Source organism: Aquarana catesbeiana, linkage group LG08, assembly GCF_042186555.1.
Source record: "Aquarana catesbeiana isolate 2022-GZ linkage group LG08, ASM4218655v1, whole genome shotgun sequence".
In the NCBI taxonomy this organism is placed as follows: domain Eukaryota; kingdom Metazoa; phylum Chordata; class Amphibia; order Anura; family Ranidae; genus Aquarana; species Aquarana catesbeiana.
The window spans coordinates 295,976,548-296,001,125 of NC_133331.1; the positions used below are offsets into that span (position 1 = coordinate 295,976,548).

The 24,578-nt window shown below is 44.1% G+C and overlaps 5 protein-coding genes across 6 annotated transcripts in view; 3 read left to right on the forward strand and 2 right to left on the reverse strand.

Moving 5' to 3' along the window:
• Window positions 1–24,578, reverse strand: part of LOC141106826 (uncharacterized) — a 559,651-nt gene that overhangs the window by 341,342 nt on the left and 193,731 nt on the right. The window lies entirely within an intron of this gene.
• Window positions 1–24,578, reverse strand: part of LOC141105470 (uncharacterized) — a 205,504-nt gene that overhangs the window by 48,855 nt on the left and 132,071 nt on the right. The gene's annotated exons all lie outside the window — the stretch shown is intronic.
• LOC141105471 (uncharacterized) overlaps window positions 1–24,578 on the forward strand; it is a 120,413-nt gene that overhangs the window by 45,792 nt on the left and 50,043 nt on the right. Inside the window, exons 15-16 of the mRNA XM_073595321.1 lie at window positions 15,214–15,366; window positions 15,455–15,616. Of these exons, the coding sequence (XP_073451422.1) occupies window positions 15,214–15,366; window positions 15,455–15,616 (315 nt within the window). The remainder of the gene's footprint in view (window positions 1–15,213; window positions 15,367–15,454; window positions 15,617–24,578) is intronic.
• LOC141104858 (uncharacterized) lies at window positions 24–18,591 on the forward strand. 2 transcript variants are annotated; one of them, XM_073594643.1, is made up of 3 exons: window positions 24–162; window positions 244–734; window positions 16,204–18,591. In XM_073594643.1, the coding sequence occupies exon 3, from the start codon at window positions 16,878–16,880 to the stop codon at window positions 18,303–18,305; it is 1,428 nt and encodes a 475-aa protein (XP_073450744.1). In that variant the 5' UTR covers window positions 24–162; window positions 244–734; window positions 16,204–16,877; the 3' UTR covers window positions 18,306–18,591. The 2 variants fall into 2 exon arrangements, with proteins under 2 accessions (XP_073450744.1, XP_073450743.1); XM_073594642.1 differs by lacking the exons at window positions 24–162; window positions 244–734 and adding exons at window positions 15,699–15,792; window positions 15,873–16,079.
• LOC141104839 (uncharacterized) lies at window positions 3,769–7,798 on the forward strand. The gene has a single exon (XM_073594618.1). It carries the CDS (start codon window positions 3,966–3,968, stop codon window positions 5,499–5,501), a length of 1,536 nt encoding a protein of 511 aa, XP_073450719.1. The 5' UTR covers window positions 3,769–3,965; the 3' UTR covers window positions 5,502–7,798.

Consider the following 24,578-nt stretch of genomic DNA (forward strand, 5'->3'; position numbering starts at 1 on the left):
AAGAGATAAAAGAGGAGGGTGATGGAAGAAGAACACAAAGATCTGTACAAGGACACCATGGTGGAGTCATCCAGCTACAAAAACCCACCAGAGAGATGTCCCCGTCCTCTGTATTCCCGGGATTCCACACAGGAAGATCACAACATATCTCACCATCATCAGGTAGATGAGGAGCAAGTATTGGTAGTTATGATTTATACACAAGCATGTTTATTACAATTAATGTTTTATTATATCTTTCAGAATGAAAACGGCAAGAATAATATTGTTGTAAAAGAAGAGTATAAAGAGGAGGATGAGGAGTATGGAGTGATGGAGGAGTTTTCAGAAGGACACAAGGATATGATGGATCCACCTAATACCAGGAACCCACCAGAGAGATGTCCCCGTCCTCTGTATTCCCGGGATTCCACACAGGAAGATCACACCATCCCTCACCATCATCAGGTAGATGATTGACAATTATTGGTAGTTATGATTTATACACAAGCATGTTTGTTACAACGAATGTTTTATTATATATTCAGATTGGAAAACTTGGAGATGATAATATTGATGTTAAAGAAGAGTATAAAGAGGAGGATGAGGAGTATGGAGTGATGGAGGAGTTTTCTGAAGGACACAAGGATATAATGGAGCCACCTAATACCAGGAACCCACCAGAGAGATGTCCCCGTCCTCTGTATTCCCGGGATTCCACACAGGAAGATCACACCATCCCTCACTATTACAAGGTTGGTTGGATGGAGATTATAAGACAGACTCATGGAGACGATGTGTGGATTTCCTATGTGATGTCACAATAATAAAGCTTATATCTTACAGATGATATTTTCTCTCTCATTTTCTTGGTTTAGAGTGGAGATCCAATCGATATAGAATTTGAGGTTAAAGCAGAAGAAGAAGAGAGGTATGTGAGGGATGATCAGCAGTCTATGGAGGAGGATGGAATAACGGGGACATTTATAGAGGAGGACACTCCTACAGAGATCAGCACAGGTGGGTCATCCATTCTTCCAACAGTAGTGGGGTAAAATGTTTTGGGGAATTATATGAAGTTGAAGAAATTGTGTATTTCAGGGACAATCAATTATTACTTTGTGTGTCACGGACCATATTTACCATTATTTGCATTAATTTTGTGCATTTTATTTCATCATTTCATTTGATTTTTTCACCTATACATATATTAGAGCTGCACGAATAATCTTTAAGAATCAAAATCGTGATTCTATTCCCTTCCCGATCTTAAAACAGCATTTCCCGATTCCATCTAACAAATGCAGAGAGTTCTCTGACAGCTGACAAAAAAAAAAATCCAGGCAGCCTGAAAAATTTTTTATCCCAACATCGCAGATAACTATAAACAAAGTAACATTTCGTTCGTAGATCAAAGGAATGAACTTCGGTCTGTAAATGAGGTCAGTTTAACCACTTAAAGACTAAACCTTTTTCTGACACTTGCTGCTTACAAGATAAAATATGTATTTATTGCTAAAAAATTGCTCAGACCCCCCCAAACATATATTATATTATATTATATATTATATATATATATATATATATATATATATATATATATAATATTTATTTATATTATTATTAATAATATTTTTTTTTTAACAGAGACCCTAGAGAATAAAATGGTTGTTGTTGCAATATTTTATGTCACACCGTATTTGTGTGCAGCAGTCTTTCAAATGCAATTATTTTGAAAAAAAAATACAGTTTAATGAATTAAAAGAAAGAGTAAAGTTAGCCCAATTTTTTTTTTATAATGTGAAAGATGTTGTTACGCCATGAGAATCGTGGTCTTTATACTAAGCAAAAAAAATGTGATTCTCATTTTAGCCAAAATCATGCAGCTCTAATATATATATATATATATACACACAGTGCCTTGAAAAAGTATTCATACCCCTTGAAGTTCCCCACATTTTGTCATGTTACAACCAAAAACGTAAATGTATTTTATTGGGATTTTATGTGATAGACCAACACAAAGTGGCCCATAATTGTGAAGTGGAAGGAAAATGATAAATGATACAAATAAATATGTGAAAAGTGTGGGGGGGGCATTTGTATGGCGCCCCCCGGAGTCAATACTTTGTAGAACCCCCGTTCTCTACAAGTCTTTTTGGGGATGTCTCTACCAGCTTTGCACATCTAGAGAGGACATTTCTGCCCATTCTTCTTTGTAAAATATCTCAAGCTCTGTCAGATTGGATGGAGAGCGTCTGTGAACAGCAATTTTCAAGTCTTGCCACAGATTCTCAGTGTGATTTAGGTCTGGACTGTGACTGGGCCATTCTAACACATGAATATGCTTTGATCTAAACCATTCCATTGTAGCTCTGGCTGGATGTTTCGGGTCGTTGTCCTGCTGGAAGGTGAACCTCCCCCCCAGTCTCAAGTCTTTTGTAGACTCTAACAGGTTTTCTTCTAAGATTGTCCTGTATTTGTCTCCATCCATCTTCCCATCAACTCTGACCAGCTTCCCTGTCCCTGCTGAAGAAAAGCATCCCCACCACATGATGCTGCCACCACCATGTTTCACAGTGGGGATGGTGTGTTCAGGGTGATGTGCAGTGTTAGTTTTCCCCACACATAGCGTTTGAATTTTGGTCTCATGTGATCAGATCACCTTCTTCCACATGTTTGCTGTGTCCTCCACATGGCTTCTCACAAACTACAAACAGGACTTCTTATGACTTTCTTTCTCCAATGTCTTTCTTCTTGTCACTCTTCCATAAAGGGCAGATTTGTGGAGAACACGACTAATAGTTGTCCTGTGGACAGATTCTCCCACCTGAGCTGTGGATCTCTGCAGCTCCTCCAGAGTTACCATGGACCTCTTGGCTCTTCTCTGATGAATGCTCTCCTTGCCCGGCCGGTCAGTTTAGGTGGACGGCCATGTCTTGGTAGGTTTGCAGTTGTGCCATACTCTTTCCATTTTCCGATGATGGATTGAACAGAGCTCCGTGAGATGTTCAAAGCTTGGGAGATTTTTTTATAACCTAACCCTGCTTTATACTTCTCCACAACTTTATCCCTGACCTGTCTGGTGTGTTCCTTGGCCTTCATGATGCTGTTTGTTCACTAAGGTTCTCTAACAAACCTCCGAGGGCTTCACAGAACAGCTGTATTTATCCTGAGATTACATTACACACAGGTGGACTCTATTTACTAATTGGGTCACTTCTGAAGGCAATTGGTTGCACTAGATTTTAGTTATAGGTATCAGAGTAAAGGGGGCTGAATACAAATGCCCCCCCCCACACTTTTCACATATTTATTTGTATCATTTATCATTTTCCTTCCACTTCACAACTATGTGCTACTTTGTGTTGGTCTATCACATAAAATCCCAATAAAATACTTTTACATTTTTGGTATGAAAACTTTTTCAAGGCACTGTGTGTGTGTGTGTGTATATATATATATATATATATTCTCTTTTATTACACGCATTTTCTACCAGCTGTTAGGAAAATATCTGATGATTTGATTGGAGCACAGACTTTTACATGTTGATAATAATGTGATAACATCCTCCAACTTTGGACCCTTAAACAGAAAGTGATAATGAGGGAGGAGTCAATAACCCAATGATGGTGGTCTTCAGGATCAGCCCAGTCTTCATCTTGGTTGTTCTCCTCCCATCCTCACTCTCTGACCTCTGGTGGGGCTCAGCCCCGCTGTTATTCATGACTAAATCATGGACTAAAAAAGGAAGTGCAGGACTTCTTGTGTTGGGAAGATGGCAATGAGTGATAGAAGGGGTGGGGACACTCGTCCTATAATCCCCTCATCACTGTCACTCCTATAAAAGACAGTTCTCGTTGTTTCCTCACTCTCTGACTAAGGTCCATGAATAAAGAAATGAACTGGTAGGAGATCAGAGGACCCATTTACTAGTTACCTTGAGGGGGGAATTGTAAGATCCTCAGAGACAAAGCTGCCTGATGTGGGCGGAGTCCTGGTTTAGGGGAACCAATCTGCTCATGTCTAGTAATAATCTTTGTATTTCTATTTTAGTAGATGGACGGGAGATGAGGAAAACCTCAGAGGATTGTCTCACTTTGTCTCCAGACTGTAAAGTAGAAGATGAGGACATCACACAGTATAGTCCAGGAGAAAACCCGACTACCTCAAATGTCCATCCGGCACCACACAGTGTAGATGGACCATCGTATTCCTCTTATCCTGAGGAACCTCAGACTGTGCGGGATGGTGCCGGACCATCGTATTCCTCTTATCCTGAGGAACCTCAGACTGTGAGGGACGGTGCCGGACCATCGTATTCCTCTTATCCTGAGGAACCTCAGACTGTGCGGGACGGTGCCGGACCATCGTATTCCTCTTATCCTGAGGAACCTCAGACTGTGAGGGACGGTGCCGGACCATCGTATTCCTCTTATCCTGAGGAACCTCAGACTGTGAGGGACGGTGCCATCCTTCCAACAGATAAGAAGTTTTCCTGTCCTGAGTGCGGGAAGTGTTACCGTTTAAAATCAGATTTTAATGTGCATAAAAGATCCCATACAGGTGAGAAGCCATATTGCTGCCCTGAGTGCGGGAAGTGTTTCTATACTAAATCCAGTCTTAATGTGCATAAAAGATCTCACATGAGGGAGAAGCGTTATTCCTGTCCTGAGTGCGGGAAAGGTTTTTCAAGCAAGTCCAATCTTTCCATACATCAGAGATCTCACACAGGGGAGAAGCCGTATTCCTGTCCTGAGTGTGGAAAAGGTTTTTCACAGAAGTACAGCCTATCTAAACATCAGAGAATACACACTGGGGAGAAGCCTTATTCCTGTCCTGAGTGTGGGAAATGTTTTTCAGATAATTCCAGTTTTTACGCACATCACAGATTACACACGGGGGAGAAGCCGTTTTCCTGTCCTGAGTGCGGGAAATGTTTTTCAGATAGGTCCACTTTTTGCACACATCAGAGATCTCACACGGGGGAGAAGCCGTATTCCTGTCCTGAGTGTGGAAAATGTTTTTCACTAAAGTCCACTTTTTACATACATCAGAGATTGCACACGGGGGAGAAGCCGTATTCCTGTCCTGAGTGTGGGAAATGTTTTTCAGATAAATCCAGTTTTTGCACACATCAGAGATTACACACAGGGGAGAAGCCGTATTCCTGTTCTGAGTGTGGGAAATGTTTTTCAGATAGGTCCGCTTTTAACATACATCAGAGATTACACACGGGGGAGAAGCCATATTCCTGTCCAGAGTGTGGGAAATGTTTTTCAGATAAGTCCAGTCTTTCCAAACATCAGAGATCTCACACGGGGGAGAAGCCACTTTCCTGTCCTGAGTGCGGTAAATGTTTTTCACAGAAGTCCAATCTTTCCAGACATCAGAGATCTCACACAGGTGAGAAGCCATATTCCTGTCCTCAATGTGGGAAAAGTTTTGCACGTAAATCAAGCCTTGACAGACATCAGAGATTGCACAAGGGGGAGAAGCCGTATTCCTGTCCTGAGTGAGGGAATTGTTCCTCACTGAAGTCCTGTCTTCCTGTACATCAGGGGTCCCACCAACCCTTGAGGTGTATTAGTGAGTGCGGGAAATGTCTTGTATATGAATGTTGCTGGACATGTGGGGAAGAAGCACACCCTGATATACACCTCAGATATACTCCATGGCTGATCTTCATCATGTAAGAAACAGTTGATAAGGAGATCAGAGATCACCAAAGACATGGATGAAGTGTTGTACCGTGTTGGCTATTGATAGCAGGAGAAAAATAAAAACGAATGTGACGCACATTCCCAGAGCCGTGACAAATATTTGCCATGTTTTATATAATACAGTGATTTTTTAATATATTCTTAGGCTCCATCTATTGGACATAATGTGTTAGTTTGCTATTTTTACGATTACGTTTTGTCAGAATAAATTATGGCTGATAAATGTTGCGGACGTTAATAGAAAATTATTGTTTTTATTAAATTAGGGGCAGAATTTGGCAGGGCTGGGAAATGATTGTAGCATTCATCTTTTACCACCCATTCACACAGAAGGAATGTACACGCACTTTCACCCGGAGAACGGCTACGCCACATTTTTTATGGATGGACCCCCAAGACCCACCCTTTTCTGACAATTTTTGTTAAAATCAGTACTTTTTGCTAAAAAATTACTTATAACCCCGTTTTGCTTGCGTCTATTTAGCAAGCTTACTTTGCGGTATAAGCACGGAAACTCAGACCTTTGCAGTGTGTAAGTGTGCTTTTACTATACAAAAATGCTGTACATACAAAACTATTACAATATTAGGAATACAATACAAGACTGACAGATATCTATAGCAAGATGCCTAGCAAATAAGCATAAACTATGGTCTATCCACAATAAAAGTAGGCTTAGAAGTTACTTAATTCCGGTTACTGTATGTTCATGATCTCCGTTGCTTCTGGAGATCAGGCATCTTCCTCTTGGCTGGAACAGATTTGAGTGTCCTTGGTTCTAATGCATGATGTGTGGCCCCCCTAGCTTATGCCTGACAACCATTTTATGTGTCAGGCTGTTTACCATAGTTACCAAACAACAGAAAACATACTTGTTTACTGTAGCTGTAGAGACAATGGACTGCTGAAACTGTCAGCAGTTCCCACTCTTTAAGGACAGCCTATGTATTCATTACCAAAATATTAGTTTGAGAAACAGCCTCAAACAAACTCAAACAAAACCTGATTTCTGTTTCTGTTAAAACTAATATGTTGGAGAAACTAATTAATTTAATAAATACATTATATATCTATATATAGATATACTCAAATCAAATAGAACACATTCCGCCCTTGATTTTTCTCTCAGACTACACACAGAAAATCTCTTCATTAATAACAACTCATTCTACACATTATTTTCCTTATTTCTCCCATTTTCTGTCACTGAGAAGGTGTTTCAGTCTTTGGAATAAAAGTTCATTAGAATGTCCCTTCAGGCTTGTAATGCATCAACGACCTTGCTCTCCACAGCTCCTGTAGTCTTCCATTATTCTGTCCATCATGAAGCCACTTTTCTCTGGCCTTCCTATGGATCAAATCAGAGACAGCCTGTGGAATAGAAAACAAAGCAAATTATCTGTTCCTTCTAATAATACATAAACAGTAGACCCTGGCCCTTCAGCTACAATCTCTCCTCTAACTGGCTTCTTGCCTGCATCTCTGACCGACACTTTGCCACCTGCCTGTAGCCACTTCTGATCCTCCCAAAGAACACCAATCGGGAGGAGATGAAATATACTGATATTTCCCAGAAGATCACTGTCACGGGCATGGCCGGAGCAGAGGCTGTTGGAGAGGACTGTGTGCAAGCCTGTTGCCCACCGATTATGGGCCCTAGCATTTGAGGTGAATGAGAAATCCAGTCTGAACTGTATTAATCGGACTCAGTCATGTATATATTGTATGGGGACTCCTTACTGTATATTTGTGTCCCTGAAGAGGGAGGGGGGATTTCTCCAGCAGCCCCCTGCTGATAAGACTGATTCATTCTGCTGGGACACATCCTGTGAGGAGATGCTGGTGTTATCAACATGTGTTTATGTTAATTGAGAGAGCTGATCACATTAGCCACCAGCCCTGGCTAATAGACGAATGGTCTAGGCTGAGGAGGGGGGAGATTGTTGTTTGTATTGTTAATTGTATTAATGTGTGAAGCTCGGTGCCCACAAGACTGTCATCTGGTCTGGGTACATGTAGTAAATTAGGTCATGTTAATTAGGTTAGCTTTGAGTCATCCCTGCTGTATAAAAGGTCTGTGAGATCTCAAAATAAAGAGGAGTTCTGATGTACTCCAAGACTGGTGTTGTCTAGTTCTTGGGGTTCCTATAGCCAGATCCATTGGACTCGTGTTTCAGAACTTAGGAAGCGGTATATGACGGAAGCACTCAAGCGGAGTGTGGGGCATTCCGTGACAATCACTGTTTGTTTTGGAAGGTTTGATGTTATTTAGCCTCACTTTCCACTCTTGCTGAGAAGTATCCACTAACCAGTCAGAGTCCCAGACACTGTCTTGAAGCTCATCTGCCAATGCAAATATAACTTCAAAGCTTCCTAGATAGGCTTAAGCTTCAGATACATCACTCTTGGTTTCTATTTCTATGGATGAAGCTTGAAGGTATCCGGAATGCCAAGCTAGGGACCCAGCAGGGAAGCATGGGTGACGCTTGAGGGAGATACCACCGCAAAAGCCTTGAGGAGCTCATGGGATTCAGAGTCAGTGAATCAGAGGGTCCAGTGAGAGACCAGGAGCTCAAGGGGCTGAATAACTACAGGGAGAAGTCGTAGTACAGCTGAGAGAACTGTTTAAGTACTGTTGCCATAGGAGATAGCAATCCTGCACATGCAGAAGCGGCACCTTGCTGGGGCCTTTTCCAGTACGGCTGTCTTCCTGTTTAAGTCTTGGAGTCTGCCATTTGAAATTACAACTACTTAAGAGTGTCCTGGCCCTAACCCTCTTTCCCCCCAAAATACAAAGGGGGACTGTTAAAAAAAACAAAACTTCTTTTGCATCCAAAAAGTGTCTGGCGCCCAATGACTTTTACTATCTTTGCACCCACTATGCCTCACAACCCACCACATGTTGAAGGATGTCAGCTGTATTTGGCCCTGAAGGTTCCCATTAGACTGGAAGAGGTCAGAGAGTCTGCTACATCTGGCGCCCAATGTGGGGCTAAGGCATTGTCCTTGCTGCAGTCACCCATAGCAACCGGCTCCAGCTGTAACGGGATTTCACCTAGCTCCGTGGGAAAGTGGCAAGTAACCTTTAATCCTTCTTATAGACTCCGTTGTTGTGTGTACAATCAGCGTGGGGAAGAACCAAAAGAGTCTCGCTGCTCATGAGAAAGAACCAGCCTGGTCTTTTGACACTTCCCGCCAGCGCTGTAAGGGTTAATATAGGCCCCAAAATGGACTCCATTACAGTTTTGGCATGCAGAAGCAAGAAGAAGGCGGGTGCCACAGTTACCGAGAAACATTTGCACCAATTCGTTGGCAGGGGAAGGAGCTCCCGCTCTGCAGAGGAGGATAAGGAAGTGCTGCCACGTGTGTGTCTGATTATGGGCTAGCAAAGAAAATGGGGCAGTTCTGGAGTGTAATGGCGGATTGGACAATGCATTTTGCTGGTGTTGACCCCCGGGTGTTCTGACTGTTACCGGAGTGCGGTATGCCACTGAGGGTCAGCTCGCCCTTAGGCCTGAAGGCTATGAGTCGGTGGGACTGATATGTAGGAGATGTTCCGGTCTGACCCCGTAGCTGAGGCCTTGGATCAGATGTGGAGGCTGCGGAAAGCACCTGTTGGAGGTTGTATTTATGACTCAGCCTTTGAGGATTCTGCACATGGATCAAGACCTGATACCGCCCCAATGATCATCCCGGGACCCAGCTCATCAGTCGCTGATGGAGGCCGAGATTGGGTCAAGCGGTTGGGTGAGGGAAGTGCCGGGACTGAGTAAGCCAGTGGGAAGTGGTGTGTCTGAAGAGAAAGTGATGTCCGCAGAGGCTAAAGGGGATACCCCAGGGGTGTCCACGAACGTGACCATCATGCCTAATTACATACTTGTGGGAGAGTGTCCTACTATGCCAAAGTCAGATGCTTTATCTATTGGACTTCCTGAACCCGAGATTAATACCTTGTCCGATAGTGAGGAGTACAGTGACAGTGATGAAGAACTAGTGTGGGGGTGGGTGAAAGGAATCCAGGATCGCTGGATTCCTAAAATCACCCGCTATTGTGGCAATATGCTCAGCACCGAATACCCTCACTGCAAAGATTCAAATCCAGTCTGGGAGCCAGTTTATCCTGTCCACGGGATTCCGGATAAAGAAGCAGAGGCACCCATATAGGATAAATGAGTGATGATGTAAAATTGCTAATGATGTGCTAAGTTTTAATTAGCTGGACGACTTCCTGCTAATCAAACGGCTTGATGAGTTCCCCTCAGATTTAGATAATTAAGGGTAGTGTTCAGCAACCTCAATGTGCCCTTAGCAGAACATAAAGTGGAAGGCCCCGCACAGTCCATCACCTTCCTAGGAATCACCCTTGACACCTGCTCTATGCAGGCCAGCCTACCACTTGACAAGCTGTCCCGGATTAGGGCAGTCATTCACGCCTTCACCACCTCACGAAGATGCACCAACAGACAGCTGCAGTCCCTGTTAGGCATGCTGAACTTTGCTGCAGATCTAGCAATGTGGGACAACTTCCTTGAGAGATGGAACGGCATATCCATGTTCATCCCAGCAGCTTCAGCCTCATCACCTCATATAGTAACAGATGCAGCAGCCTCCACAGGCTTCGCTGCCATGTTTGGCACCCATTGGTCTGCAGGTCCATGGCCACTGGAAATCCTCCTGGTCCCCGGTTTCAGCCAGACGTCCTCATTGTTCAAGCTTTACCATAACTTTGCGGCAGCTCAGGTCTGGAGACACACCTGGGCGGGGCAGATTGTGGTCTTCTCCACTGACAACTTAGCCACGGCTGAGATTGTCAACAAAAGCAGGTCCAAGTCCCTGTCCATCATGTCCTTCCCATGCAGGCTGGTGCAGATATCCCTTCACTACAATTGCAATGTGCACTGTACTTACATACCTGGCAAGTGCAATCTCGCAGCAGACACACTATCCTGCCTCAATTTTCCTTTGTATTTCTTACAGAGACCCGGAGCTGACCCAACCTCATATCCTATCCCACCTTGGTCGCAGCTAACGATGGGCTAAGACACCACCTTCACAATGCTATGCTGCTCATAAACCGGTCACTGTTGCCCAACACGCTGAAGGCCTATCGCGCCGCCTGGATGCCTACGGCAAATTCTTAGCCACATGCCCCGGGACAGTCACATTAAGCACATCACATTAAGCATGTTCTGGCCTTCATGTCTTACTGTCACACTCATCTGAGCCTGTCCCACGACACTGTCAGGCTGTACCTAGCTGGCATCCAGCATTTCCTCTCCCTACAAGCCCCTGGGAATTCCTCGTTGTTTGCGACCCATGCGGTCAAAGCCTTGCTGCATGGCATCCAGAAACATCAGCCGATAGCCAGTAGATAACGCTTGCCCATATCAAGTTCCACGTTCTGGGACATGTCACCCATCCTGTCATGGTCCCCTTTTGGGTTGTGCCCAGCCTGGTCATCTAAGCAGCTATCTACCTTCTACGGCTTCCTGCAGCCCGGTAAGTTCACTTACAGTGGCCCCAGTTGCCAGGTGCCATCTGGCCCGCCTTCAAGACCCTTTTGTCCTACATCTGGCAGTGTCCAAAACTCATCAGTCCGGCACCGGGGTTGATATCAAATTCTTCCAGACCCACAATGAATGGTGTCCAGTAACGGTTCTGGACCTGTTGTTATCACACCTGCCAAGCCAGTCTAGCTCCAACCCATTGTTGCTTTTTCCTTCCAGCCCACTAACAGCTAGCCAGTTCATCAGACATGTTCGCATCCTCCTGGCTAATCTAGGCCTCAACTCTTAACCAGTTTTCCTGGCACACCTTCTGGATCTGAGCAGCCTCAGCTGTCTGCCAGGACGGAGTGGCAGGTCATGTCATCAGAAGATTAGATAGATGGAAATAGCTGGTACATATAGGAATCCCCAGTTTGAGATGTCGCAAGCCTTTACCAAGCTTGCTCAATAAATGTCATGTATACCAATAAAACAGCTTCCCCGTCCTGGAATTTTTGCCCCCATTTTGGCGTACCGACCAGCTGACCAGGGCACACCTCAGGTCTATGTTATGTTGTGAGTCTTGTGGCGTCTTTATGTGGTTTCAAGTCTATCCACAGAAGGCCAGTATGGTGGCCTGAATTTATGGGAGGAGCCCCGGGGGGGTATTTAAGCAGCCCACTCACCTGTGTTCCTTCACGGTTCCAGTGCACGATACCCTTCCTCCCATCCCCTTTTACAGGGGACTTCCTTCACATCCCTCTTCTACAATCAACCATTACTTATCTTGGGCATGCCCCCTTTTACCAGGGCACACCTCAGGTCTATGTTATGTTGTGAGTCTTGTGGCGTCTTTATGTGGTTTCACGTCTATCTCGGTTGGAGGGCCCTGACCATAAGTACGTATATATGCACACTCTATTGTCAAAAGTATTGGGACGCCTGCCTTTACACGCACATGAACTTTAAAGGCATCCCAGGCCTATGCCGTAGGGTTCAATATTGAGTTGGCCCACCCTTTGCAGCTATGACAGCTTCAACTCTTCTGGGAAGGGCGTCCACAAGGTTTAGGAGGGTGTCTATGGGAATGTTTGACCATTCTTCCAGAAGAGCATTTGTGAGGTCAGGCATTGATGTTGGAGGAGAAGGCCTGCTCCGCTCTAATTCATCCCAAAGGTGTTCTATCAGGTTGAGGTTTTATATACTTACGATTTAGAAAATCCTCTTCTGGCCGTTGCTATGATGATTGTGGGCATGTGAAGCCCAATCGTAACCTCTTCCTGGATTAGCGATGGAGAGGTGCATGCCCCGTTGTTTTGGCAACCTAGACAGATCCGCTTTAAATTGTGTCATTTCCTATCGGGAAATAACGCAATTTTTTTTTACACACTCCTGCCCACTGACTCACATTTCCCAGGAGCATAGGCGAGGGAGGAAGTGATGCGGAGCCGGAATGTGGCAGATTAGGAGCCACCACATAGCAACAGGGCATTTCCGGTGAGAAAAAAATGTTTTTTTTAATCCAAATGTTTGTTATTACTAGTAAAGGACTGTGATAATGTAAAATGGTTTTCAGGGTGGAACTCCGCTTTAATAAAATAAACAAGATTTGGGGAAAAAAAAAAATAAAAATGAGACAAGGATCCCCTTATATCAGTGGTCAGTGTAGTGGTCCCTTACATTGGTGACCCATGGGAGAAGGACCCCTTATATCAGTGGTCAGTGTAGTGGTCCCTTACATTGGTGACCAATGGGAGAAGGACCCCCTTATATCAGTGGTCAGTGTAGTGGTCCCTTACATTGGTAACCAATGGGAGAAGGACCCCCTTATATCAGTGGTCAGAGATAGAAGGACATTCTTACATTGTCATCAGTGGGAAGACTGCCCCTCTTACAGATCATTGATGTCAGTTGTTACTGAGAGACAGAAATTGTTCATTGTTCAAGGAACCCCTGGAGACCATTAGAGGAACCCTGGCTGAGAAAGGCTGGAATAGGCAGTAATATATTTCTCTCCCCCTTGGTGGGAGTGGAGATGACCCCATCTATAGGGATATACAGTACATACACACACACAGCACAAGGCCGTGTTCACACTACGAGACGTTTCTCGGGGATGCAGTTCCCCTGAGCTCCACAAGGTGGTGGTCTTCTACCATAGAGACAGGAAGTGATGTCAGGTATAAATTGGAAGTTCCAGGTGAGAGGTGAGTCGGGAAGAAGTAGAGAGGAGACGTTGCTGGAAGTTTCAGTAGAGGAGGTAATAAGATCTTATTTTCTATTTACACCCAGTAACCCCCCGTCATGTCCGTCCTCTTCCTCCATAGTCACTGTGATGTCTTTTATCTCCAGCAGATGATGATACACACATATATAGTGTGGAAACCTCGATTAACCCCTTCAGGGGCAGAACATCCCCCCACTTACGGGCCGGAACATTCTCTTCATATTGGAGATGTGTCTATTTCTCACCTTATCAGTCTCTTTTAAGGAGGGATGAGAGTCGAATTCGGGTTTTACTGAAATTGGCACTTCCACACCCTTTATTTTGAAAATACGAACCCCTACCTCTCACCTGACTACCTCCACCATGTACCCCGGGCTCCTCTGCCCCTCCTGCAGGCCCGGGACCGGTATGGCGGATGGAGTGGAGGGTGATCAGTTCTCGGATCTCCTCTCCGGTGAATGAACCCTGAAGAGACGAGCATTTCATCACTTCCAGGCTCAGAGCCGTCATTCCCCGGTCACTGTGGTCAGGGAAGAAGCTGATTAATCCGAATCTGTACTTCATCAGCTTCACCGGGGTCCATAGGTGATGTTAGAGGGTCTAATAGACCTCTGATGTCTCCTTGAAGAGAACCTGTCGTTTCTACTACACTATCACATGGGGGTTGTTGGCCGCACATTGTCACAACCCGGAGTGAGAGGAATAATTCTGGGGGCCGTTATTCCCGGTTCTCTCTAAGCTGATGACCTGTAGGAGCTTCTACAGCATTGTCTTTGCACCGTGTTGGGTAGTGAAGAGTCGCCGTTTCATGGGGGACACGTAAGGTTTGACATAAATGTGTGGGGGGGGGACGTTTTTTTCTGAGCAAAAATGCAGATTTAGCCATGTGTGTGAATTTATTTTTTATTTTTTTTAAAGCCCATCTCCAGAGAAAGGGACAATGGCCGACACCTAAATGAGCATTTAACCCTTACATAACCGGGGGAAAAAAACACTCCAAGGGAAATATGGCTGTTTTGGTGTAGGGAAAACACTTACATTTGCTCCCTGGCTGTCAGCGGTCTCCTACAATTCAGCAGGGGAATTGTTCCTCCTCTTCCTGTCCAATGAAGGACTATGGGCTCTGCATTGGTTTTGATGACATCAAAGAACCTGAGACATAGGGGAGAAGAGGCTGCGAGGACAAGCCACATAACCCAGAGGAGCCTGTGAGAGTGAACGATCGATGAAGTAAAAGGGCTTTTGCAGGTTCCCTACACCTAAGCCACCATTTACCCCTTGGCGTGGGCATTGTTTGTATTTGCCAAACTTGTAAAAAAAGAATGTGAATTTACTGCATGAATAATTGTACAAATGTTGATTATAAATTGAACCCTAGACAACCCAATGTACTTGTTCCAATTCACATTTGAGCAGCCCACCTATTAACCCCTTATATCCCCATCTGAATATTGTACAAACAATACAGTCCAGATAATTCTCCACTATCCATCTACAGAGAAACCCGCATAGATCACATGACCACATCAATGAGAATGGAGGAGGACCGGAGTCACATGACTGAGAAGATACTAAACCTCACCCTGGAGATCATCTACCTGCTGACCGGAGAGGTGAGGAGGATTCTGGGAGGTCACATGACATCACTCTTATCTCTATTAATAAAACACAGACCTGACCGGAGAGGTGAGGAGGATTCTGGGAGGTCACGTGACATCACTCTTATCTCTATTAATAAAACACAGACCTGACCAGAGAGGTGAGGAGGATTCTGGGATTCTAACATGATATTCCTATTGGTTCACCAATACAGAGATTTCCTCTTGTGAAGTCAGGTGATCATATGACCATCACAGTGCCTCCATGTGACTCCCTAAAACCTGAGAGACACAACATGGAGAAGATTCTAGAAGTCACCAAGAAGATGATGGAGCTGCTGACAGGAGAGGTGAGGAGGATTCTGGGAATTCTGGGACATTATCCAGTAACAGACAAGGGATGTGTCTGGATGGTGACTGTATCATTGTGTGTGTCAGGTTCCTATAAGGTGTCAGGATGTCACTGTCTGTTTCTCCATGGAGGAGTGGGAGTATTTAGAAGGACACAAGGATCTCTACAAGGACGTCATGATGGACAATCAGCCGCCCCTCACATCACCGGGTAAGAGGAGACTTTATTGTAAAGGAGAGAGCAGTACGGAGGATCCACCTAGATCCCCCATCATCTGATAAACACATAGAAACAATGTATTCAGTCAGTGTGTGTGTTTCCTACAGATGGATCCAGTAATGAGAACCCACCAGAGAGATGTCCCCGTCCTCTGTATTCCCGGGATTCCACACAGGAAGGTCACACCATCCCTCACCATCATCAGGTAGATGATTGACAATTATTGGTAGTTATGATTTATACATAAGTGTGTTTGTTACAATGAATGTTTTATTATATATTCAGAGTGGAAACCTCGGGGATGATAATATTGTTGTTAAGAAAGAGTTAATAGAAGAAGATGAGGAGTATGGAGTAATGGAGGAGTTTTCAGAAGGATACAAGGATATGATGGAGCCACCAAATACCAGGAACCCACCAGAGAGATGTCCCCGTCCTCTGTATTCCCGGGATTCCACACAGGAAGGTCCCACCATCCCTCACTATTACAAGGTTGGTGGGACGGAACATCTAGAACATGGACTCATGAAGATGATGTGTGAAGTTTCTTTTTGTGATGTCACAATAATAAAGCTTATATTTTACAGATGATATTCTCTCTCTTTTCTTGATTTAGAGTGGAGATCCAATTGATATAGAATTTGAGGTTAAAGCAGAAGAAGAAGAGACGTATGTGAGGGATGATCAGCAGTCTATGGAGGAGGATGGAATAACGGGGACATTTATAGAGGAGGACACTCCTACAGAGATCAGCACAGGTGGGTCATTAACACTAAATACATTCCTCCCCCCATACTGCTCACTGATTGGTCCAGAGTAGGGTGGGGACTGGGTGATATCAGCCTGTAATGCCCTGGTCACTTTCCTGAGCTGTGTTCCCCGTCCTGTATTCCTGTATTTCTCTGAGATAATCTTTCTTCTCTGTGCTGCAGACACAATTTATGTATCTAGACTGGATTTATGGAGATTCTGGGGTTCAGCTGGCAGCAAAATGTTGTTTTACATCATGGGTGTTGCTTGACCTAGACACCTGGGGTATGTTTCATGAGTCTTCTGCCCCATACCCGGTCTACCAAAATCTCTGGCAGAACAATTCTCCCGGGGTTACTTGTTCTGTTATTTGCTGGCTGTGCCGGGTGGAGGGATATGCCTGTATAGTCTCAGACCCAAGTCTGACAATGAGGGACTAAGGTCCATGAATAAAGAAATGAACTGGTAGGAGATCAGAGGACCCATTTACTAGTTACCTTGAGGGGGGAATTGTAAGATCCTCAGAGACAAAGCTGCCTGATGTGGGCGGAGTCCTGGTTTAGGGGAACCAATCTGCTCATGTCTAGTAATAATCTTTGTATTTCTATTTTAGTAGATGGACGGGAGATGAGGAAAACCTCAGAGGATTGTCTCACTTTGTCTCCAGACTGTAAAGTAGAAGATGAGGACATCACACAGTATAGTCCAGGAGAAAACCCGACTACCTCAAATGTCCATCCGGCACCACACAGTGTAGATGGACCATCGTATTCCTCTTATCCTGAGGAACCTCAGACTGTGAGGGACGGTGCCGGACCATCGTATTCCTCTTATCCTGAGGAACCTCAGACTGTGCGGGACGGTGCCGGACCATCGTATTCCTCTTATCCTGAGGAACCTCAGACTGTGAGGGACGGTGCCGTCCTTCCAATACATAAGAGGCTTTCCTGTACTGAGTGTGGGAAGTGTTTCCCTTTTCAATCCAAACTTAATATACATAAAAGATCTCACACGGGTGAGAAGCCGTATTCCTGTCATGAGTGCGGGAAATGTTTTTCTCATAAGTATTATCTTTGCAGCCATCAGAGATTGCACACAGGTGAGAAGCTGTATTCCTGTTCTGAGTGTGGGAAATGTTTTGTACAAAAACCAGATCTTGTCAAACATCAGAGATTGCACACGGGTGAGAAGCCGTATTCCTGTCCTGAGTGCGGGAAATGTTTTTCAAATAAGTCCCATCTTCACTCACATCAGAGATCTCACACGGGGGAAAAGCCGTATTCCTGTCCTGAGTGTGGGAAATGTTTTTCACAGATGTCCGCTCTTTCCCATCATAAGAAGTTGCACACGGGGGAGAAGCCGTATTCCTGTCCTGAGTGCGGGAAATGTTTTTCACAGAAGTCCCATCTTTCCGGTCATCAGAAATTGCACACGGGGGAGAAGCCGTATTCCTGTTCTGAGTGCGGGAAATGTTTTTCACAGAAGTCCCATCTTTCCGATCATCAGAAATTGCACACGGGAGAGAAGCCGTATTCCTGTCCTGCGTGCGGGAAATGTTTTGCACGAAATACTCTTCTTTTCCGTCATCAGAAGTTGCACACGGGGGAGAAGCCGTATTCGTGTTCTGAGTGTGGAAAATGTTTTGCACAGAAGTCCAATCTTTCCTGTCATCAGAGATTACACACGAGGGAGAAGCCGTATTCCTGTCCTGAGTGCGGGAAATGTTTTTCACAGAAGTCCCATCTTTCCAATCATCAGCAATTGCACACGGGAGAGAAGCCGTATTCCTGTACTGAGTGCGGGAAATGTTTTAGAGTGAAGGCCTCTCTTTCCGATCATCAGAGATTACACACGGGGGAGAAGCCGTATTCCTGTCCTGAGTGCAAGAAATGTTTTTCATATAAGGCCAATCTTTACAGACATCAGAGATCTCACACGGGGGAGAAGCCACATTCCTGTCCTGAGTGAGGGAATTGTTCCTCACTGAAGTCCTGTCTTCCTGTACATCAGGGGTCCCACACAACCCTCGAGGTGTATTAGTGAGTGCGGGAAATGTCTCGTATATGAATGTTGCTGGACATGTGGGGAAGAAGCACACCCTGATATACACCTCAGATATACTCCATGGCTGATCTTCATCATGTAAGAAACAGTTGATAAGGAGATCAGAGATCACCAAAGACATGGATGAAGTGTTGTACCGTGTTGGCCATTGATAGCAGGAGAAAAATAAAAATGGAGTCATTACCTCTCATTGGCTGAGTACATTTTGTGGTGTAAACTCTTTCAAAAGGTCTATTTTCTTATGTCCTCTTCCAGGACAAAACACGTTAACCCCACCATTTAAAAGTGGGTCCTCTAGGCCTTTTAAAATAAAAATGCAGTCATTACCTCTCATTGGCTGAGTACATTTTGTAATGGAAGCTTTCACAAACACTTAAGACAAGGTTTTGCCCAGCCATAATGAACATTCGCCATGTTTTATTTAATTCTGTGTTTTTTTTATATTCATCAGCTCCATCTATTGGCCATAATGTACTATTTCTCTATTTTTCCGATTGCAATACTTCAGAAAAGATTATGGGCACTAGATGTTGGCATGATTTCATACAAATGCACTTACGAGTATAGTAGATATTGAGGGACATAAGTTAATTGAACCAATAGTGTTAAACCAACCATTGATAGAGGTGGGTCGAACACCTCCGATTCATTTCGCGCCACAACTCTCGAACATTGTAAAAGTCCAGGCCCGAACCACGAACCCTTTTAATGTCTATGGGACCCCAACTTAAAAAATCAACAGCCCCTGTTTTGAAGGTTTCTGTGCATGTTATTGGCCATAAAAAGGGTATGGGGACCCAGGTACTGCCCGGGGGGACATGAATCAATGTAAAATGTTTTTTTTTTAAAAGGAGCAGTGATTTTAATGACGCTTAAAGCAACAATAAAAATAAAAAATTCCTTTAAATATGGTGCCCATAGTCTACTTTTAAAGTGACACATCTGTACCATGTATAGAACCTGCTGCAGCAAATTTTACATTTACAATCCAAAAAAAAATGACATTTTCCCTGCAAGCTTTCTTTTTTTTATAAACAATGGCTTGGGTCTGCACAAGATGCTCTACATCGGGTGGTGTCATCATCGGCAGATAAAAAGCGTTTCTTCTTGAAACTGGCATTTTATGAAGAGGGAGAACAAAGGGGGAGGCTGCTGGTCAGAATTGCTAGAGCACAAACCTGAGGGGGTTCTATTGGTGCCTGGTGAAGAGGGAATGGGAGACCAGTCACTACCCCAGACTCTATTATGTTGGAGCTTGTCTCCTTTTACTCCACTCTGTATCAATCCAGACAAGTCTGCACACCAGATGACATTTTGACATATTTGAATGGCATTAGTCTACCGAAATTGTCTCCCCAAAATAGGAGAATGCTTGACTCTCCAATTGCATTGGAGGAGTTGCCACAGGCGGTCGCTGCTTTTTAGGCAGTGTGGCACTTTACCATACTCAATGACTAAAGCTAACATCATTCTCTTGCTCAAACCAGGTAAGGACCCCTCTGACACAGGATCATATAGGCCGATTTTTCTACTTCAAAGTGACATCAAAATCACGGCCAAAGTGTACTGGCTCTGCGTCTTAACAAAGCCATCTCCTCAACAATCAACCCTTATCAATCTGGATTCATGCCTCAGAAGTCCACGGCTGTAAACTTGAGGAGACTGTTTCTCAACATTCAGACTCTGGCGGATTACAGGGGCAGCAGGGCTTTGTTGTCCTTAGATGCGGCCAAGGCCTTTGACAACGTGGAATAGCCCTTTCTTTGGGCTGGCCTTGCTAGAGTCATCTTTGGCAATGTCTTCACATCATGGGTCAAACTGTTATACAGTCACCCATTGGCGACCATTCAAGAGACAGGGTGGATTTCGACCATGTTCCCCCTGAGCAGGGGTACCCGACAAGGGTGTCCCCTCCCCCCATCCCCCTTATTATTCGCACTGGCAATTAAACCTTTGGCCGCCTCTATCAGACAAAACTCGTAACATAGTGGGCTTTCAATTTGGGGAATTGCAGGAGAAGGTCATGCTTTACACTGATGACACTATGCTGTTACTGGAGGACATCTCGAGTTCTCTAGAGGCAGCAATACACACAATCACCCAATTTGGGTTCTCTGCTTGGCCGTTCAGAGATAAAATTAAAATTTGGAATAGACTCTGGCTTTCTTTAGTCGGCAAAGTGAATTTGGTAAAAATGATCTTTATGCCCCAGTTTTTGTACTTCCTGCACAATACACCTGTGGTTATACCACTGAGTGTCTTTCAGGAGATGAACTCTTATTTTAGGCAACTGTTATGGCACATCAAGTTTCCAAGAGTGAGGATAGAACACCTGCAAAGACCTAAGGATGCAGGTGGCCTAGCTATGCCCAATCCATGGCTTTATTACTTGGCTGCACAATTGCAGCACTTATGCAAGGATCTGGCGCCTAACGCTGGTCAGCTCCAATTGCATTCTGATCCCTCTCTAAACATTCTCCTGTATACGACTGGGGGGGTTTGATATGCCTACTGGCTTGGAGGCTATGGCCTTTGCTAAATCTAACCCACATACATCCTTATCCAAAAAGTATGGAACAAAGCCAAGCAGCTCCAGCAAGTAACCGGTTTTACTCGCTACAGCCCGATTTGGCAGAATCATAACTACTCTGAGTTGGCTAAAACCCAACAAGCCTCAAGATGGCGCAAGTGGGGTATTATCCAACTTCATCATATCTTTAGAAATGGAACCTTGTGCTCCTGAGTGTGAACTGAATGTGAAGTTCTCCCTCCTTAGGTCCATGCTATTGCGATAGCGATAGAATGGCAACAATCCCAAACCCCAGTGTTTAATATGATGGCTAAAACAGTCTCCACAAAGGGATTTATATCCAGATGTTATGCAATGTTGCTGAATGATTTTCTAACTTTATTCCCCTTGAAGGTGAACGAGATCAGTGGGTTCATGGTCAATGAGTGGCTCAATGATCCAAAGCGTATTTCCTAATTTAATACGGGAGGAACTGACATATAGACATAGAGGAAGCCCTAAAAAATGTTTTTGAAAATTTGGTCCTGGTGGTTAGTCTCCAATTTGTCTGAGCAAGTAGTTGAACATATTAATGATACTGAGGAAAGTTAATGAGATGGATCCTTAGAGGTGCATATTTAAAGGGGGGGTAGTAATTAAACTGAATATAATGGTTAGCTTTATATTGTTAAACTCAGGTAGGAAAAAATGTAACTATTAAATTCAATTTGATGTGAGGTTTTGTAAAGAATAATCCTTTTGTGTGCCTTTTTTTCTCTCTCGTAGTTGTTTAATGGGGTGGTTCTGTGGGAATGCTTTGTGCGTTTTGAAGTTGTTGTTTTTTTCTTTTGTTGTTGTAAATTTGAAAATGAAATAAAAACTATGGGGTGCAAAAAGATCAGTGGGAGGAGGCTCTGCAGGTTGTACCCCAATGCCCCCCTTACGTAACTGTCGGGTCATCTGATGCGAGGTGACAGATGCAGGGTCGGGAGCACACCGCAAAGCTTGTGGAACCTTCGGCTGAGTGCTGCAGATGGAGCTCTGGGTGGTTCAGGAAATTAGCTCCACCTGAGCACCGACACGGATTGAACAGAGAGCTAGAGCATACGGCCCCCAGGGTCTCCCAGCTCAGGGCAGGCTCTGGTGGATCGAGAGGAAACTGCAAGTTCAGGGCAACAGGGAATAGTCAGAAGGACAAGCAAAGGGTCAGGGTAGCAAGCAGACAGGGATGGTCAGGAGAACAGGCCAAAGGTCAGGGCATCAAGCAGACAGGGATAGTCAAGGAGAACACGCCAAAGGTCGGGGCTACAAGCAAACAGGGATAGTAGGGAGAACTAGCCAAAGTCGGTACATGGAATCAAACGTAGAGCACACAGCAAGAGACACACAGGGGAGCCTAAACACACTATTGCTTGGGAAAGGCTGGCTTGCAGTGCACGGTGTTAAATAGTGTTTCCTGTTGGAGACTTGGGTGGAGCCAAACTGAGAGAAAACGACTTAAATATGCAGGTGAGAGAGCGCGGTCCCTAAGCTGATACACAGACCAGAGGTAAGCAGACAGACAGGGCATGAAACATTACCGCAGATTCATGACAGTAACACAGAGACTCATGCAGTTATATATTCTCCTGAGGGCTCACTTTACCCCAGCCAGGTTGCATACAATGGGCATTCTAGACCCCCCAACCTGTGACAAATGTTTGAGGGATCATGGAGACCTGATTCACTTAACCTGGGGTGTCCAAAAATGCATCCTTATTGGGTGGGGATGATAAACACCATAAATACCGTATTTCAGATTTCCATACTGCTTGGTCCTAAACCCTTCCTTTTGGGGATTTTGGATGACTTCCAACTACAAGCTCCTACAAGAGAAGCAGTTGCTAGAGCCCTCTTTCAAGCCCGAAGGGTAATACTGAGAAAATGGAAGCTTGCTGACACTCCTTCCCACAAAGAATGGATACAATGTATATGGAAATATGTTTACCAGCATAGGGGGCGTTTCAGTAAATTTAACAATCTATGGGGGACCATGGCTGGACAACCAGGTCTGAGCCTGTTGGAGTTAGTACTGGATAGACTACTTCTAGGCTAGGTCAGACTCACCTGCCTGGTGTTTGTTGCAGTACGATTGTTGCCTAGTGTAGTATGTCCCTGTATGTACCCAATGAGGTGGTTATTAAACTATCCCCTTTTAGATTTTTCAATTCTGTATCTCTGCTTCAGTTGTTGATAAATGTAATGCTATAAGCAGATGCTAATAGTATTTGTGGAACTGTCTTGGAAACTTTATATTGTATACTACTTTTTTTGTTTCTCTGATTTAAAAATGGCTTGGGGAGCCTATTTGTATGAAAAGGCCACAATGTAGTGCACTCGGAACAAGATTAGAATTTTTTTGGATAAATTCTGGTGTCTCTTTGGCAGACTTTGGATAAAGATAACAAAGTTTCGTACCACAGTGAGCAAGCCTTATGTGAAGAAGCCAAATTATAGTACACTCAGGTCAGGATTAACAATTTTGTTTTAGATAATGTCTCATGTCTCTTTCGCAGACTTTGGCTAGTAGTAACAGGTGCAGAAAAATTGGGCTTTGGGTGTTGATGGTGCCTTCACACTCTTGATTAGACATGTGCATTCGTTTTCGTCCGAATGCATTTTGGTCCGAATTTCAGGTATTTTCGTTATCGTTTTAACAAACGATAACGAAAGTGCAGAGTCCGAAAAACGAAAGATCCGACATAAACAAATGCTTTATTTTCGTTTTCGTTGCTACAACAGTTCGATATAGATAGGAGATTCGACATGATGATGACAATAACAATCTGTGTCCATCAAACCTGTGGTCGAATGTGCCTAACCTTAGCTCTATTAGTCCAAGATTATTCTACATAGAGAGAAAAGATTCGACGTAGGGGAGAAAAGATTCGACGTAGGGGAGAAAAGATTCGACGTAGGGGAGGAAAGATTCGACGTAGGGGAGGAAAGATTCGACGTAGGGGAGGAAAGATAAATAAAAATAATGATGATGATGAATGTTATTAGCTGATTGTAACCAAAGAGGTGGAGCAGTAAAATAGCTAGAACTAAGTACACACGTACTTTGGCTTATGGTGTCTGTTGAAAGTTCTAAGAAGATTCAACGGAGCAGGTAAACTATACGGCATTGTACAGTTTAGCTGCTCCGTCGAATCTTCTTTGAACATTCGACAGACACCATAAGCCTTCAATGACAGATTCGACCGTAATTTGGATTTTCGGACGAATGCAATTTTTAACGAAAAACGAAATAAATAAAAACGAATTTCGGGAGTAACTAAATAAATTTATTTTTCAGACGAAAACGAAATTCCGAAACGAAATATTTCAGTGTGCACATGTCTACTCTTGATGTACTCTTGATGAAAGCAAGAATTGGCTTTGCTGTAAAATATTAAAATTTGATGCACCTGTCAAACAGGTGAGGAAAAATTGGTCCTTGGGTGTTAATTGTGCCCATGAAACCTATACCAAAAAATGACAAGATTAAATCAACACCCACAAAGCAAAGGAACCTAGACAGTCTTGAAGAGATTTGAGATCCGATTAACACTTAATCAGTGACATCGGCATCAGGGGCTTAATAGCTGCTGCTAATCCAGGACTGATTCATCTTGATAAATGCCGGC

What these genes read in the sequence shown, in the direction of transcription:
- LOC141104839 (XM_073594618.1), top strand. Translation starts at nt 3,966, where the DNA reads ATGTGGGCGGAGTCCTGGTTTAGGGGAACCAATCTGCTCATGTCTAGT.
- LOC141104858 (XM_073594643.1), top strand. Translation starts at nt 16,878, where the DNA reads ATGTGGGCGGAGTCCTGGTTTAGGGGAACCAATCTGCTCATGTCTAGT.